The sequence below is a fragment of the Sturnira hondurensis genome, unplaced genomic scaffold (genome assembly GCF_014824575.4).
Source record: "Sturnira hondurensis isolate 20B ecotype Veracruz unplaced genomic scaffold, ASM1482457v3 Scaffold0001813, whole genome shotgun sequence".
NCBI lineage: Eukaryota > Metazoa > Chordata > Mammalia > Chiroptera > Phyllostomidae > Sturnira > Sturnira hondurensis.
The window spans coordinates 483,462-503,065 of record NW_028074444.1 but is presented as its reverse complement, the minus strand read 5'-3'; the positions used below and the strand labels follow the sequence as shown (position 1 = coordinate 503,065).

General features: G+C 37.5%; 1 protein-coding gene across 6 annotated transcripts in view; it reads right to left on the bottom strand.

Moving 5' to 3' along the window:
* TASP1 (taspase 1) overlaps positions 1–19,604 on the bottom strand; it is a 355,079-nt gene that overhangs the window by 35,777 nt on the left and 299,698 nt on the right. For all 6 annotated transcript variants that reach the window (XR_005064338.1, XM_037031312.1, XM_037031321.1 and 3 more), the window contains one exon: positions 1,930–2,003. Coding sequence is in view for 5 of the 6 variants with exons in the window: in XM_037031312.1 (XP_036887207.1) it covers positions 1,930–2,003 (74 nt within the window). In the remaining variant the exon portion in view is untranslated. The remainder of the gene's footprint in view (positions 1–1,929; positions 2,004–19,604) is intronic.

Sequence of the window (19,604 nt, the reverse complement as noted above, 5' to 3'; positions counted from 1 at the left end):
GGAAGAAAAGGGAGAGGGATTAACTTTCTGCAAATAAGGTCAAAAACATAATTTACAAATGAGGCAAGAGGAGCAGCTGTATCTATTGGCCTAATCAAGACTACCAGCTGGAGAACTTACCAGCAATATGAAAACCATGTCCACCAGATGTCAAGCAATGCAACTGGAGGCCAAACATCTTTGGCTCAATGCAGTACTCTCCCCTCTACCACCCATACTTCATGTTAAATAGTAAGGTATCTTCCACAGGCCACCAGTGGGGATAAAAAGAACATTTACACACAAGGGACTTAATAACATGATCGTACACCACCAAGCTGGTTTCAGCACTGAAGTCCACCTCACACAATGTTCTTTGGTTAAAAAACAATTTCAACTTGTAAGGGGTGAGAAAAACATAAATGGTTGCATGCCATCCTTGTGCAAGGATTCTTATAGCTTATCAGACATTTTATATTTTGGATCCATTTTGTCATTGGGAAGAAAAGAGTGTTCTGAAAATACTTGAATAACCATTTTCCACTCATTCTTACATCTATGTTACTCAATACAGTACCACTAGACATATATGGTTATTTAAACTTAAACTAAGTAAAATCTAAAATTCTTTTCCTTGGGCATACTAGCCATATTTCAAGTACTTGATAGTCATGTGCAACTAGTGGCTATCCTTTTGGACAGTATGATATAGGTATAAAACACTTCCATTATCACAGAAAATTCTGTTAGACAGTGTTGCTCTAAATCTATAAATCACCTTTAAAATAAAATGGGCAGTTATAATTCCCTTCTCTAAATACTATGAAATAAAGCAATCTTTATGCATTCATTCTCTTATAAAATAAGTTTACTAATATAATATAAATCTTGAACAAGGTGAGGGTGACACAGAGGAGGGGAGCTCAGTAACAGTTTTACGAATGTGAATTGCTGCCTGTCTGATGAGATCTTTCTATACGCTGTACTCACAGAAACTCTGTGACAAAGAACCACTTGCTGACAATGTACACAGGACAGTCTGGATGCGTGTAATATGACAAATAAGCAATAAACCATTCTTTCTTACATGTATCATTAATTTATGATGCCAGCTCTATCAGACAGTTTATACCAGAAGTTTCCTTACTTATGTTTCCAAATGCGCGAAATAAATCATGCTCTTTAAAAAAGAAGCTGCTGAACTTCACAGCTTTACAAATGAGTTACTTTAATGCCATGTAAAGATCATATGCCACAGCTGTTTCTAAAAACTTTATGAAAAATAAAAACAAGTGGCCAGTGTAATAAAATCCACAAATTACGTTTCTCACTCCCAGTTTCAACCATCATGAGTGCAGGGGTATCAAGCAACTCAGGAGATGCTGTGTGGATGTCTATGTGATCGTTGTGATTCACCGAGGGACGTGTGCCATGGGCACATGACACGCAGCGGCAGACCTCTGACTCTGCCTATGAGGACACCACGCCAGGGTGTGCCAGAACGTGCCAGAGCACAAGCCAGGTTGTATTCATAGGCATGTCAGCCACCTCTGCCGGCATACATACAGGATGTAGTCCAGGCACTTGGCTTTCTTTACCTACGTTTTCTTTATCTATTCCAACATTCCTTGCAAAAGCACTTCATCCTGATAGCCCATCAGCTTCACTCTCATTTTCTCTCCTCAATCCCAGTTTCCTCTTTCCCAATTATTCACAGTGGACAAAGAAAAACAAGTTTTTTCTATTCCTATCTGCTCCATCATCAAAAGTGTAAAAGACCTGCTGTTTATTTTTTGGGAATCATCAACTCTACTTCATCAGATTCTCATAAAGATCACAGAGCTACTTCCTAAGAGAGGCTGAGAAAAGTCATTTGCATCAACTTAGCCTGTCAGAGATTCATGCCATGGCTGCAAGGATTTCAGGTTATGCCCCAGTTTTCCCGCTTACCTTGGCTTTCCCGTCCTGGGCTGACATATATCCAACACACATGCTCTCTGTTGTGTGGCTCCACAGAAATTCCACTGCCATGGAAGAGAACACAAATAGGCACATTCAGATCACAGATGGAAAATAAATCTTTGCTTTTTAATAGAACAGTTAAAGATAGCTTTATACTTAACACACTCAGTTTCCTACTTTCCATTTGCTCCTTCGTAAATGTCAAGATGATTTAGTACCCAAAAGTGTGTAATGCCATTTACTGTGAAATGAAAATTGTATTTCTTTCTTGTCAAAACTTATAATTATTATATGTAAAATAAATGCTCTTCTGTTTTAAACTTGTAACACTCAAGACACACATACACACACACACTCATGTACAATATACAATGACTTAGTAAATGTAATACTCCATAACATAGTTTCCTTCAAAACACACACAACACATACATCTTGGTTTCTAAATACCATTCTGCATGAAAAGGAACCAGGATTCCTTGGAGAAATGTCAACTCCAGGACTGGGACAGAGAAAATACAAAATTCATCTGGAACATCTTGTGCCAGAAAGTAAAAAAGTGCTCAAAGAATGATGAGGACTTATCAAAAGGACCAGGTGTCAGCTTGAAGGGGCTCCCGCTGGCCAAATCTGTGTCCATCTAAGTACCAAAATAAATAATAATGATAATGAAGCATCAACACTGAACATGGTAAGAACCAGCAAACCCGTACCAATGCAAACAAACAAATGAGTAAGTAAACGGGGGAGAAGAGCTAGCAGACCATCACGGCTGCTAAAACTAGTTGGTGAAAATTTGAAAAAAGACAAGCTATTTCCATAGTCTCAAGATAATCTCTTCACAAAATTCTTATTAAATACAAAGAGGGAAAATTTAATGTCAGTTGACTGCGTAGAAAGCTGGTGGACTCCATTTTAACCAAATATTCCAGGCCACCATCACCAAGTAAGAGACAAATCAACACAATGTGCCTCCTGATAAGACACCTTGAGACTTGCCAACACTTTTGTGGTATGCTTGCCAAAAATGCAGAACCAGAATTGCATGAGGAAGCACCACACAAATCCGATATATGAATACTACTAATTAATTGGTTTGAACTCTTCAAAAATGTCAAAGTCAACAAATACAAAGAAAGTTGACAAACTATTTCCATTTAAAGGAGACATGATAATTAAATGCAACCTGTCATCCTAGACTGGATCCTGGTCTAGGGGGTGAGAGATGTTATAAGGGACATTAGTGAGATAATTAATGGAGTTTAAAAAGGGACTATGGATTTGATAATAGTGTTGTTTCAATGTTAAATTTCATGATTCTGGTATATGTATATGATTACTTAGAAGAATGGCCTTGTTCTTAATAAATACACACTGAAATAAAGGAATAAAGACCCCTGGAATCTCCACCTTGGTCTCAAATAGTTTAGAAAAATATGTGCATGATTAAATGGATGAGTGTGTGTGTCTATGTGTGTGTATGCCTAAAGGGAAGATGAGGGGAAAGAGGGCGTGAGGATGGAAAAACAAATGGAGAAAACAAAAACAATGGATGATCTGGGTAGAGAAACCATGGATGTCCCTTGTATTATTCTCATAACTTTTCTGTAAGTTTGAAATTATATATGAATTAAGCCACAAAAAAGAAAAATTCAGATATGCAGAGATACACATAAAACTTTGTCACCTGCAAGTACATACTTTCAAAATCCTGAGTTTTTTAAAAGGCATTTTTTAAAGTTTTGAGGCACTTCTCCAACAAAAATTCCAAAAGTCCCTGATAATAAAACTGCATTGCTCAACACTAAACCCTCTGGGGCCCAGGCCATCCATCTGTTTATATCTCTGAGCTAATTAAGCCTGAAGACAAGTGTTTGAGTTGAGACACAACTGTGGGATCAGTGATCCTAGACTCTGAAGACTTTGCCAGACATGTGGGGAAGAAAGAAGCAGTAAGGGACAAAACTGAGTTCCTCAGATATGTGGCTCATTCCCTCATCATTAATTAATTATCAAACCTGCCAACCTGCTAAACAGACGCTCTGCTAAAGAGTGCTGGGAAACAGTGTCACGCAATGAAGCGAATTCTCTCCACCAGATGTTTTTTCTTCCTCACACATCTCCTTTGAACTTCAAAAATCTTAATGTCCAGAGCAAGGTCTGGGATATTCTAAATTGCCTAACAGAGCAAAGGCACTTAAGTCTTACTGAATTTTCCTAGAGTAATGACAATGCAATTGTATTTATAAATACAAAGTTAAGACATTTCTGAAACTGTGACTTCTCCTTATGCCCTTAATGTTAAGGTGGGAACTGCTCATGAGTTAGCAATAAATAAATAAATAAATAAATAAACAAAAACAACAACAACAACAACAAAAACCCATGGACATGTAGTAAATCTAATCATGAAAGTGAAGGATAAAAACATTATATTTTATTTATTTTTAAAGACACAATTTTGATCATTTTAAACTGCATTATTCTAAAAATGTAACCTGCTTTAAGAAATGTGATATATAAAACATTCACACTTACAAAACAGAATAAATTGGGTATATTTATTGACCACACTAAATATTTTTATAATGAATGCTTTTTCATAAAGTTTAGATTTTATGAAATCTAAACTTTTATTTAGTTTAGAGTCTAAATCTAAACTCTAGATTTAGAGTTTAGGAGTCCTTAAAGAAAGTAACTTAATGTCTATAAATTGAGTCTTCATTCTTTTCACAAACAAAAAACAAAAAGAAGTGCATTGTATTGATACCAGCAATTCAGATCAGCACAGAGTGATCAGCTCAGTACATAACTAGTTCAAGGTACGTTAAGAAACTTGGCAGGAGTTATTTACAGTTTAAATTACAGAGTGCTTCTGAAAAGAAACCCTATTATATTTATTTTAGTGTATGTCTTAAGTTAACATAACAAATTACTTTTTGGGGGAGGACTTTAGGGAAGCAGGACAGGGAACTAACACTCAGAATCTAGCATATGCTAGGCACGATCTTTTGAAGAACTCAGCAAACCCTGGATGGGGGCACCTGATGATCGCAGAAAGTACGGAACATGACTTACGTCTTTTTAGTACATAAACAAACTAGACTTCAAACTGGACTTTTGGATTCCAAAACATATGATCTCCTATTGTTCTATTACTCTGAAATTTACTCAGGTTGAAAAGGATTTATAATTAGTGTTACATATTAAGAGGATCAGATTCCATACAAACACCAAAGGACCACAAAACATCAAACACAAATTCAACTTTTAAATATCTCCAAAGAAAAGCTTTTAAAACAATAACAAAATCCAGAGGTCATAAAAGACAAGATCAATAAATGTGACTACATTAAAAAAATATTTACAGTATTTTCTTTGCCATGTGGGGGAAAAAGTCAACATATGAATGACACACTAAGGAAATACTTGCAATCCATGGCATAGAAAAAGGACATTTTCTTAATATATAAAGATCTGCTATAAATCAATAAGAGACAAATATCCAAAGATAAAGAAAAAATAGGAACAACAAAAAACTATATGAATGGCTCTAAAACAGGAAAAAGATGTTCTTCTACATTTCTCCTACTAAAAGAACTGCAAATTAAAACCACAAGATACCATTACTCAACTATCAGGTTATCATATATCAAAAGGTTTGAAATAACTTTTTTTCCTTCTCTGGGGGTGAAGAAAAGAGCACTCTCATACAAGGATGGTAGGAGTATGGCCACCTGGAAATACATTCTTGTAACCTGTGGTAGTTATATGTCCCATAAGGTCACCATGAACAATTAATTAGAAAACATGGAGCTATTGTTCCTAAGAGAAATACAGCATGAGGTTCCTGCAAGTAACCTTATGTGGGATTCTGTTTAAAGACATCTTATTTAATGTATATATCTTTTAAGTAATTCCTCATATGCAGTATTCTTTTATAATAAAATACTAGCCAAGAAGAGTTTAACATTTTCCTGACCTTGGATAACCTGCCCATGAGTTTCTGTGGCCTTCAGCCTCATGATAATGCTGTCCCCTATGCTCTTTTTACTGGCTATCATCTCATGAAACCACAAACTGAATGACATTTCCAGCTTTTCCATGGCTTCATTAGGCACCGTAGATGTTACTTCAGCAGTTTCTAAAGCAGCATAAGATCAGTGAATTTCCTCTTCCCTTTTTGGAAATACAGAGTTGGTTCATTAACTTTGAACTCATGGCCAACAATACTGTACCTCTTGCCTGAATGAGTTTATCCCACATGCATATTTTCTACCCAAGACAACTTCCTTGCAGTAAGGAACACTAGACAGCAATTCAGGACTATGCTTGGGGTACATTTTTAAAGCAAAATCATCAACACAAAGCACAAAACCATGAAAGATGTGGCACAAATAGACCACAAGAAGGTCGCTTGTTTACAGTATGAAAGCTGAAACAAAAAGGCCTTGTTCACCTCAGCTGGGAATGTACATGTTAAGGTGACAAATTCTTCACTACTGTGCACATGCCCACAAATGACTGTGAAATGCTGAGTGTATTAATTTTGAGACTACAAATAAATTTCAGCAAGTAATAAGATTTATATAAACTCTACAAATCATGAGCATTGACTGTAGTTATCAAAGTGACATACACTACAATGCATCCTAAAGACATGCATGTATATTTATGAAATAACATCTTTACAAAGATATTTACTGAGGTAGTTTTAACTAGGAAGAAACTAAAAAATAGTTTAATTGCCTATTGGTAGGAGCATATATGCATAATTATGGAACTCTATTTAATAAAATACTATGCAATAATTAAAAACAAAGGAGGTAGCTCTATATAGGTGATATGAAATCATCTACATTAAGTGTTTTACAAACTTTTTGACCATGAACCAAAAAAAAGCAAAAGCAAACCCAAAAAGCCCCATATATTGTCATTTAGTACACATTTCTTTATAACTGAAATTTCATAAAATCATACCATTTTACTCACAATGCATTGGTTTATCCTATTGGGTTCCTATATTCTACCTACCACATTAAAAAGATTATGCTTGTGATCCATTAAATTGATTTTAGACCTCATTAATACAACTTACTTCAGTTTTGAAAAAACACGAATCTGCAAGTATATAGTTTATCTAAAACAAAAGGCAAAGTGGAGCCCTGGCTGGTGTGGCTCAGTTGGGTGGAGCATCATCCCATAGACCAAAAGGTTGTGGGTTTGATTACCAGTCAGGACACATACCCAGGTTGCAGGTTTGATCCCTGGTGGGGGCACATACAAGGCAACCACTCGATGTTTCTCTCTCACATCAATGCTTTCTCCCTCTCTCCCTCTCTCTGAAAGCAATGAAAAAAATTCCTTCAGGTGAGGAAAAAATAAACAAATATCTAGATAGACAGATAAACAGATGTCTAGACAGATATAGAAATGGCAAGGTGGAGAACGATTAATATAGGATGTGTGGCCATTTTTGTGAAAGACAATGAAAGCACACCATAGATGAACATGTTTGCAATAACATGGATCTATCTTCCTTGAAGAATATGTTAGGAAACTAGCAAGAGTGGCTGCTACTATACAGGGAACTGGTTGATTCAGAAAGCTGAGTGGAGGCTACCTATTTTTCACAATCTATTCTTTCTGAAACTTCTGAATTTTGTCTTGTATTCATTCATGTTCTATTTAAAAAAAAATACCCCTAGGAATCTCAATTATCCCGTTACTCTGTGTTATCTATAGCGAATTAATTTCTTCCCTGTTGAGATTATGATATTCTGAACTACTGAAATTTGACATAATGGTAATGGGATGGATGTTAGTACTTTTTTGGCTCCTCATTTCATTAGTCTTTGGTGGCAAGGAAGCCTGGTGTCCCAAGACCAGAGTCAGTTGCAGCGGTTGTTATTGGAAGGAGGTTGGGTTGGGGGTCTGGGATGGGGGCAGGGAGACCTCTGCTCTGCTGGCAGTCCTGGGTGGAGAAGACTAACTGCATTTCACAGAGCCTGGGGTGTTACAGGAAGGGGATGAGGCAAAAGCAGCAAGCTGGGGAGATGGAACCCACCTCAGTTCCCAGCTTCATTCTCTTTTAATGTTTCCTCACTGGTGGCATTCTGTGCAGCCGTGGAGGCCTTCTTTTTTCTTTTTCCCCCCTTTTCCTGGGTTTTCCAACTTTGGAGGGGGCCCTTTAGTTCTGCATCCTGAACGTTTACCTCAGACATGTAAAGATCAGGCTCAAAGAGACCACTAGTTACCCACATGTGGTCACTGGGCATTAGGCAGAACTGTATTTTAAACTGGGCAGCAAATTCACCTTCATTCTTAAAAAGAACATTATATAGTTGCAGCAGTTCATGTTTAGCAGTTCACTCCAACACACCCACCTGGGCCTTCTTCTCATCTTCAAATGCTCTTAAAGTAAATGGCATGGCATCAAAATGCCTTTCAACCTCACTAAAAAAGGCACATGAAGTTTTCATTTTCTGACCATATTGTTTACAAAGCTCTCTTTTGTAAAATGGTGGTTCTCTGTTCTACAGCCTCGGCCTTGCCCTCTCCTGAGCTTGTGGTAGGCAGTCAGAAAGACACGAATAGAGCAAGGATAATGGGCCAGGTACATGAGGTCACCAAGACAGAAAACTATGGGTGCTTAGCAACAGGCAAAACTAGGAAAACAAGGACCTTTCCCCCAGGATAACCCCTAGCACATCGCTGGTCAGGTGGCTTTGACAGTTCCCTCACCTTTTGTCCCCTGGTATGTTGCTAGTCATGTGACAGACCCCCTTGGAGATGGAACAAGGGGCTGAAGAGTGGCCTCATGCCACTCCCATGTGGGCCCTTGCACAACCTCTCCCTTAGGCATTAACCAAGAGGAATCACATGTAAGCCTCTGCTGTGTTTCAGCTCCAGGCCCAGAAAAGTAGCAAAACCAGACAAGCGATGCCTTCGCTGACCTCAGGACTAGCTATACTAACTAATGACCACCTGCCCTGGCAGTGACCAATCAGTGGAGACCATGACCCTGAAAGGACACACCTAGAAAGCTGATGAATATGCTGTTGAGATCCCTCCCTGTGACTTCTCCTAGAGTCCCCACCCCTAAAAGCCCTTAGGATGGAGGACCCAGTACTGCTCTTCCTCTTGGGAGCATACCCTTGTTTTACCCACCCCCTTCATATTCACCCCCCAGGCACATCACCTTTACCCTCCTCTCTCCTAAGCTCCAACTACCCCTTCTTTTGTCTCTACAAATTGTTTCCTGAGCCCATTTCTTCTACAGATCACTTCCTCTACCTCTATGACTTTCTGAATAAGTTTTCTCTTATAGTTTGAGTCTTGGCTCTTAATTCTTTCTTAGCCAGAACTCAAGGACCAAGGTTGCTGAATCAAGGTCCAGTCTAACAGCACCTGGTACTGTTTTTGCCACTGAGAACTAGCTGAGTAGAACAATTACTTCCACCAAAGACCAAAGCACTCAGTTGGTGACGTCGCCTCCCCATCTCATACTTGATCATGAGCAGTTCCTTGGCAACAGTTTGCTCCTGCTACTTGTCTTTGCTCAGCATTCTTCTGGCACTATCACCTCTGCAGCCTTGTTCCCCTCAGCTGCCATGGCAGTCTCCCATCCTAGCCACAGGCTGTGACTGGAGCCCACAGCATATATTTTTAATTGTCCTTCATGAGAATGCTGTATTATGATGTGAAACTTATCTGATGCTTTCAAATTGTTTCAGATCTCATAACTAAAATAAGACCAAATCTTCTGAAGGACCATGAATAAATCCCTACTTAAATTTACATCGAGCACATATAATTTAGCACAAAACCTGTTATATTCAAAAAGAAGTCAAAACAAACAAGACAAATCTTTATTTCCATCAGAAGTTTAAAGTCAAAACCTTTTTAAGTTTTTATAAATGAGTAGAAAATATTTATTTGTCTCAAGGGTAAATTTTATTTCATAAAAATTTTCAAAACCCCTGATTTATAACTAAAACCCAGCAAAAAGTAGAAAAGTTTATTCAAATACAGTTGAAGAGAAAAATTAGTATTTCAGCAAAAGAATAGCATTTCTTACCAGCAGTGATATCTAGAAGTCTATAATTTGATTCTTGATTTTAGTGACTAAATCTGAAATTGTTCCAATCACTAAAAATTAAAATTAATGGTAACAGTATTAAAAATTATTTTAATAATAGTACAACAAACCAGGAAAATGCTACATCATAGTATCAGGGCTTTTTCATACATAAATTCTTACTTATAGGAGACCAGGAACTCAAGCAACATGCAGGGTAAAGGAATGGCCTGGAGCGACCTGTCCAAACAGGTGAAAGTACCATCTGCCCATAAGAGCCTTTAGTGTGGTCAAGCTGAAGCATATTTCCACTTAGAGAAGCTCCTGGCCTTTCAGTAAGGACCATATGTCTCTTTGGTAGTGGGCCTGAGACTGTTTATACCTCAACTACTGATCTGAAAAGGCTTTTGTTTTTCAAAAAGCCAAAGCACAGACATTGTGAGACAACTGGAAATGCCCAGGCCATGAAAAGATCTCCATTAGGAAATATTAACAATACCGAAAGCCATGCTAAAATAATTTCCTGAGTGGGTTTTATATGTGAAAGATGGACATGGGGATTTAGCAGGATTCTTTTCCAAGTGACTTCAGAACATATCACATCACACAGGGTGATGTGAGAAACGGTCAACACTGATCCTACCCCACAGCTGGAGAATGGGTTGGGGGGATGTGCTCAAGAATGGCAGGTTAATACAGGGACATTCAGAATGGATTTGTACACAATCTTAGAGGCCAGATATTCCGGGACGTTGGATTGAATGCTTTGCAACAAATGAATTTAACTATGGGTATAATGTCCAAGAGCAGCTCTACTTCAGTCCTATGCCGCTCCAGTATATACCAGAGTCTTTAGCTTTATGGAAAGCTCTGCCTCCTCCTAACATTTAAATCACCACCTTCACTGTTCAATAAGCTGTATCTCGTATGATGTTCCCCCCACGACACCTCTTTTTCTTCAAAACAATTCACATGTCATCCTGTTTAAAGTAAGTCAAACAAAGTTTCCTTACCAGAGTTGCAAGCAAGTTTTTTCTATCCAAATGGTTTCTTTTTTCTAACCAGAGAGCAGCCCTCGGCCACTTTTTTTTTCTTTTAAGTATTATTCTCCAATTGCTGTTAACAACCCCCATATGCACTGGCTCCCGCACCTATTTAAAAGCTCTCTGCCTGACTTCACATCCCAGAGTTTCTTGCAAGGAAAACAGAACTCTAAAATCAGAACTGTCTTGACCTGGGCAATTGCCAAGTCAGCTGCTGCCTTAGGTTGAATGGCTTACCCTAGGACAATTTGCACAGTGTTTAAGTTACTCCTTAATAATAGAGATACGTTCATGTTTAAAATGAAAAGATTGAGTAACTGTAAGTATAACAGTCTCCTCTTATCACTGTAGATTTTCTCCCCATGGTTGTTAAGTTCTTTATAACACAACAGGGGGTTTATACAAGGACAGTCTGTAGTCCTGACATGGAATCCTTACGATTCATATAACGCTTGTCCCATTATGGCCATGAAGTAGCTCTGAGTTGGCCTGATCCCCTGAAAAACTTTCACCACTGAACTGTCTTGGGAGGTTTGGGGATAAAGCTGTATAGAACCCACGTTATACTAAACCAAGAAAATAATTATCCTTCCTTTCCAAGGTTCACTCAGATTTGTTCAGGACAGAAGAAGGATGCTGACTGAAAAGGAAGAAAGGGATATGGGTCAAATAGTAATACAAGCCCTGAAGGAAATTTCTATTCTCTTTCTGTTTTATCATTTTATTGTATTAGAAACTGCCGGAAATAGGGGCCACTGGCTAGGGCTTGGAAGTTCTACGCTGGAAAAAAAAAAGCATTCAGTGAAACAAGTTTCATTGAAACGTAATTTCATCTATTCAACAAGTATTTTTTTAGGATTTATTTCATGCTAAGGTGATTTCTATTACCCTTTGGGCAGATGAAAATTGACTACAAAATTTGTCAAAGTGTTTTTCTGAGAGTTTTAGGAAAACCACAGTAATAAGAATTACACGATCACTAGTATTCTATTCATACGTCTTTGTGTTATTTATTTCAGATGGAAAACTTTGTGGCCAAGAAAAAAATACCCTTATATGGTTAGATTATAGCTAGGACTATACCCTCATGATGGAGAAGAAAATCACAGATGAAAATCTATTTGCAATTGTAAAAAGTGCTGTTATCACTAACAATTGTAAATGTTAGTGATATTTAAGGGAAGAAAAGTTCTGTTTTGTTTCAAAGCAAATTATAGGTGTTTATAATCAACATCTTTATATTTTAAAAATGAAAACTAGAAGTACTACAAAATAGTCCTGGGGCTATAAAGCAAAGCACAGGGAATATAGTCAACAATATTATAATAACTATGTATGGTACCAGGTGGGTACTTGAAATATTTGGGAAACACTTTGTAAAGCATATGACTGTCTAACTGTTACATTGTACATTTGAAACCAATACATAATAATACTGAATGCAAACTGTAAGTGAAAAATACAATTAAAAAAAGAAAACTAACTCTGAATTATACAAATCTCAGAGCACTACTTCAACAGATTATTCCAATTCAGTTGTTGAAAAGTTGAAATATCATGTCTGCCTTATTCACTTTGCCCCTAAGAATAAATTACTTAGTTTGCTTCTTTCCATCTGATCCTTGAATAACAACCAAAGTGTCAGCCTATCTCTTAAGACTACAGTGAAGATGTAACAATCCCAAAGCATTGCGGAGGCACTAAAGAAAAACCACAACACTGAATCCTCTTATAGAACAAAGATTTGTTATATTTTTAAGACAAGTTATTAACATCAGATGAACATTCATAAGTACCTCTTTTCCCACCACCAGCCTAACAGCTAATTTGCCTTCTCTTTGAGGTTATTTTTATGATTGTGTGAGCCCAGCAGAACGCCTAGTCATATGTGCTCACGGTGGCATGTGCCATGAAATGGAAATAAGTGATATTGCTGGGGACCCAAGAATGAAGATCCTTTGAAGTGCATGTGTTTATATGTGCTCGCCAAATTTTTAATGCCAGTAAAACCAAAAGGCGGTTTGGAATTTTAACTTACAGTAAAATGACATTTTATTTTTTTAACATTCTGAGAAGCATCAATTCAATTTAACATTTTTTAAAAACCATACCTAATTTTGGTAAGAGTGATAAAAATAGTACTTGATAAAGAATTTTGCCTGTTCTGAAAAGGGAGGAAGAGGATGACACTACATTTAAGTTCGAATTGGCAATTGAAGAACAGTTTGATTTGATAGAGCTAAGTCTAAAATGATAGAGGGACTCATTATCCTTTCAATTAGGAAACTGTAAAAACTCTCATAGAAGAAATAATATGATACACCATTTATATAAAGTTCAGACAGACCCACATGAGGGCTTCAAAGATAGGAATAATGGGCAATTTCTAAAGGTGGGTAGAGGGTCCACAGGTGTTCATTTTATTACTCTCCTTTATAACTTACAAATATATTACATTCTTCTTTTAAAATATATATATATGAAACATTTCATAGTAAAGAGGAAAGAAATGGAAAGAGAGGGTAACTGGACAGTTAGAAGCAGTATCATGTACAAACTTGATTATCAGCATCATGAACATATTCAGAGATAGCAAAAACCTGTTATTCACTGAGTAAGGTGAGGGTAACTTAATGGGAAAGTAACAATTATTACGTGTGCTCATCAGATGATAGGCTCTGGCTAAACTGTGGAACTCCAATCCATTTAGGATGAAGGATTCCAACACAGACTTGTCACAAAAGTCAACAGCCAAACACACAATCCTTTTTACTGGCTAAAAGCCCCTATGCCTCCTGTTCTGAATTGCTTAATATTTTTCTTAAATTAATTGACCCCTGTGCTCGCTGCTTCCTGTTAATCACTGTAAGGCAGGAACCCCTGAGCTTCACAGTCTGTCAGGGTACCATCAGGAGAGAGAGGGTAGGCTACAAAGGAAAAAATGTACCCATAGAGTGAGAACAGCCTTTTATGACATATATTTGCATATATTCTAATTACTTGTATTGAATCACAAGCTTAAAACCAAAAATAACTCATTTTTTTCCACTGGAAGGCTTGATGTGTCTTTGTTTACACAATTATTAGCCATATTATACACAGTGGTCTCAATAAAGCACTTCTATAGAGGCCTGGAAAGCACACACATTAGCAGGTAAAAATATATTGTGTTTTTTTCTCTAAAAAGCAGAGAAAATTAATTCTTTTCAGCTGTTTCATTCTAGGGGCAAGCATTTGCTTTGCATTAAAGCAGTGATTTGTAGGCATGCCTTTGCCAGCATCTTGTGATCTGGGTGTGGGAGGTGGTGGGATGGGTGCTGCAAACACATTCACATCCAAATTGTCCTTTTTACAAGGCTGTTTGTTGAGACTGTCTTCTGCAATCCATTTAAACTGTCTCCAACCCATCTTCTTCTTCCTGGACACTCATCATCATCCAACATATCCTACCCACATTGTTTGTTTTTTACAGCATGTGAAGTTATTCATGCAACTTTTCATTTTTCTAAAAAAGTGGTCAATTTCTTTAAAAATTTCTACTAATAATAAGGAAATTTATTTGGTACTTAATTTATTAATCTAATAATTATTGGGAGCTTACTGTGAAGGGGGAATAGAAATTGGATATGACACAGTCCTTGTCTTCAAATGATTCACAATCTGGTGGTATGAGTCTCCTAAGGCAGTGTAATATTCTAATACTTGAAAAAATATTTCAAACCCCTGTACCATTCATGTGAGTCACTAGGGTTCAAAGACCTCTGATCTATTCCTTTGAAATAATTGAGTTCAGAAAAAAAGTTACAAAGTGCTTCCCTAGAGAGAGAAGCAGACACTTTAACACATGTCTAAGATGTGTCATGGTGCATGCCAAATGCATGTTGCAAAAACAGCACAAGGAAGGAACAAATTGCCTGGGAAAATGGCTTCCAAAGGATGGCTAGAAGACTCTTATCTGTCCTGGGTCTTAAAGAAGGAATGTAATTGGTCCAAGGTATTTCAAGTACAGGTAATAGCATGTGAAAGTTACTGGAAATTTGTAGGTCCTCTTTGGAGAAGTGTCTATTTAGGTCCTTTGGCCATTTTTTAATTGAGTTGTTTGTCCTCTTGGTGTTGAGCTGTATAAGTTTTTTATATACAAGGTCTGGCACAATAATGTCCCTTTTTTATGAGCTGGTAATCTATTCCAAATCTTTTATTACAAAATCATAATCATGAAATTTTGAAACATAACAATATCACACTCAAGCATACCATATGACATTTGAGGTGAAATGTTCAAATTGCTGCCCATCTCATGCGAGACATTCACAAACCCTACCAGTCACACCCAATGGCATTACTTCTGCCAGACCCTGTGTTTTGGAAATTAACCCCTTATAAGGTGTATCATCGGCAAATACGTTCTCCCATTCAGTGGACTCCCATTTCATTTTGTTGATGGTTTTGTTTGCTCTACAAAAGATTTTTAGTTTGATGTAGTTCCATTTGTTTTTTTTTTTCCTTTGTTTCCTTCACAGAAGAGATGTATTGGCAAAAACACTGCTACGAATTTTACTGCCTATTATTTTTTTCTAAGATTTTTATTGTTTCATGCCTTACATTTAAGTCTTTAAACCAGTTTGAGTTTATTCTTGTGTATGGTGTAAGTTGGTGGTCTAGTTTCATTTTTTCCCCATGTTATCTGTCCAATTTCTCCACACCATTTATTGAAGAGACTGTCTTTACCCTATTGTATGTTCTTAACCATAAAGGCGTGAGTATATTTCTGTGCTCTCTATCCTGTTCCAATGATCTATATGCCTGTTCTTGTGCCACCACCATGTTGTTTTAATTACTATTTTTTGTAGTTTATTTTGATATTAGGAGTATGATACTTCCTATGTTGTTCTTTTTTCTCAAGACTGCTAGGGCTATTTGGGGTCTTTTGTGGTTCCATATAAATTTTGGAATATTTGTTCTAGATCTGTGAGATATGTCATCAGTATTTTAAGGGAAATGGCATTAAATCTGCAGATTGCTTTCAGTAACATGGACATTTTAATGATGCCAGTTTTTCCTAGCCATGACCAAGGTATCTGCTTCCACTTATTTGTATCTTCCTCAATTTCTTTATTCAGTATCTTATAAGTTTCTGAGTGCAAGTCTTTTACCTCCTTGGTTAAATATATCACTAGGTACCTTATTTTTTTATTGCAATAGTAAATGGGATTGCCTTCTTAATTTCTCTTTCTGACAATTCATAATTGGTGTATAAAATGACACAGGTTTCTGAATACTAATTTTGTATCCTGCATTTGTTAGACCTAGTAGCTTTTTGGTAGATTCTTTAGGGTTCCCTATATACAATATGATGTCATCTGTAAACAATGACAGTGTTATTTCCTCCTTTCCAACTTAGATGCATTTTATTTCTTCTTCTTGTCTGATTGCTGTGGCTAGTACTTCCAGTACTACCTTTAATAAAAGTGGTGAAAGTAGCCCTGGCTGGTGTAGCTCAGTGGATTGAGCGCAGGCCTGCGAATCGCAGTTCAATTCCCAGTTAGGGCACATGCCTGGGTTGCAGGCCAGTTCCCAGCAGGGGACTCATGAGAGGCAACCATACATTGATATTTCTCTCCTTCTCTCCTTCCCTTCCCCTCTAAAGATAAATAAATAAAATCTTTTTTAAAAAGTGGTTAAAGTAGACACCCCTGCCGAGTTCCTTATCTTAAGGAAAACAGCTTTTTGCCCATTACAGATGGCCAATAAACACACAACAAAGTGCTCAACATCACTAATCACTGAAGAAGTGCAAATTAAAACCACAATGAGATATCACCTCACACTTATCAGAATGGCTGTATTAACAAATCAACAAACAACAAACGCTGGCAAGGTTGTGGAGAAAAGGGAACCCTTATGCACTGTTGGTGGGAATGCACATTGGTTCAACCATTGTGGAAAACAGTGTGGAGTTTCCTTAAAAATTAAAAATGAAAACTGCCTTTTGACCCATGGATACCACTGATGGGAATACATTCTAAGAAACTGGAAACTATTCAAAATTATATACCTTTATGTTCACTGCAGTATTATTTACAATAGCCATGATCTGGAAACAGCCCAGGTACCCATCAGTAAATCAGTGGATGAAAAAGCTGTGGTACATTTATACAACGGAATACTACTTGACCTTAAAAAAGGAAATCTTTCCTTTTGTGATAACAGGATGGGCCTGGAGATTATTATCCTAAGTGAAATATGCCAGTCAGAGAAAGACAAATATATGATCTCTCTAGCACATGGAATCTAACGACCAAAATAAACTTATGAACAAAACAGGAACAAAGGCATGGATACACAGAAGAGACTGAGAGCTGTCAGAGGAGACAGGGATTGTGGGGCTGAATGAAAGAAGGTGAAGAGATTAAGCAATAAACATTTACATATAACACATAGACACAGATAACAATGTGCTGATAGTCAGAGGGAAAGGGGGTAGAGGTAGGTGGAAGTAAGCAAAGGGGGTACAAATGGAGATAGAAAGAGACTTTGCTCTGGGTGATGGGTGCACATTGCAGTGTGCAGATGATGTTTTGTTGAGTTGTACACCTGATACCCATATGGTTTTGGAAAGCAATGTCATCCCAATAAATTGAATTTTAAAAAGTTACTAAGGAAAAAGCATGAACCTTTTGAAGAAGACAAAGCAATCTAGAATGGCCAGAATTGGGGGCTTTGAAAACCAGTGGAGAAAAAGTAGTAGTAGTCAGAAACAACACTGAAAGTGTATTCTCGGGTCATATGGGGGAAGTGCATTTCCCATCAAGGTAAGTAGTTCCCATCCATCTTATAGGGGAATGAGCAGCAGAGGTGGAAATGTGTGAGAGAGAGTGTGTGTATGTGTTCTCACTGAAGAATTAAAAGAGCATGAGGATGAGATATATATATTTTGCTTCTATAGAAAGTTATTCAACATTTAGCTTAGACATATAGACTAACTATATACACTTTTATGGTTCTTGTTTTGACCATTATCACCCCTCCAATCCTGGGATTACTGTAGCTCTCAAGTCATAATTGGGTCAGGTTCTCTTTTTGGCCTTTCTGCTTCAGGACGGTATGCTTCTCTCCTGACTTCCTTTTTTCAGGTCATAGTTAAGTTCTCCATAGAGAGAGAAGTCTGGTGATAGCATGAAGGTGGGAGATGAGTGGAGGTGGGAAGGAGACAGTTTGGGAAAGAGTGGTTAGGGCATGCAAAGTGGAGGGCACTGACGACATTTGTCCCAGAGCATCCAAAGAGAACCAGCATTCAGTAATGCAAATTGAAGTCTGACCATTTGAGTTGTCTAAAGATGCAACACAGCATCTTGACTTGTCATTGTAGATTGTTGGACAAACTAGAGAGGCATCTGGCAGTGAGAGGATTCAAAATGTTTTTTAGTTATCTATTGCAGCATAAATTACCACAAAATATAGTAGTTTAAAATAGCAAACATTTATTATATCAGTTTCTGTGAGTGAGAAATTAAGGAGTGGCTTTGTTGGATGATTCTTGCTCAGGGTTTCTCATGAGATTTCAATCAAGAAATCTACCCAGGGCTGCAGTCATCTGAAGGTTCACTCAGAGGTGAGGCTCACTCAGTGCTGAAGGCTCACTCAGCGGTGAAGGGCTGTTGGAAGGAGCTCACAGTTTTTTGTCACGTGCAGCTTGAGTGTCCTCACAAAACAACTGTTGGCCTTTCCCAGAGTGAGGGATCCAGCAGAGAGAGCAAGATGCCTCAGAGAAGTCACAATGGTTGTTTTTTTTTTACCTCACCTCACAAATTACACACTGTTACTTCGCTATGTTTTTATGAATTGGAAGAGAATCTCAAGAGAAGAGAAATTAAGCTTCACTTCTTGCCAACAGCTTATGGGCAAAACACATGTAATAAGGTCACACAAGAGGACTTTGAGGTTTTCTTTGTACCTGAGATTCTCTAACTCTATTCATGAACCAGTAAAGAAAAACAAATCCTGGAAGTGCCTGTATTTCAGTCATCCCACCTTTGAAGGGGCCCACTGGGACTCTCGTAATTGGTGTATTTATCAGCAGGAGTGGCTCATACTGTCTTTCTGGACAACACTAAGTAGCAATGCCATTTTATTGAAACTGCTTTTGTGGTGTGATGAAAATACTGATTTTTCAGAAAAGAGAGTAGACACAGAAAAAGCTGAAGTCAGACATTGGGATGTGAACTATATTCTTAATTTTTTGCCCAAAAGGAGTCATACATTACTGACTAATCCAGAAAGAGAAGCATGGACACATTCTATAGAGTGAAAATATTTCCTATGAGAATAGCCAGAACCAGAGGGTGGTGGCTCTGGAAAGGTGGGGGACCAAAGGTGACTTTCCCATCTCCCTTCCTACATTTATTTCTGTACCGTGTTTGCTTTCCTACTACACACCGAACATACATAACTTTTTTAAAGCAAAAAATAGAAAAATTCATGTAGTTTGTAGCATCTACAAGTTGATACTAGTATTCACTAGATTTTAGTAGATAAACCTC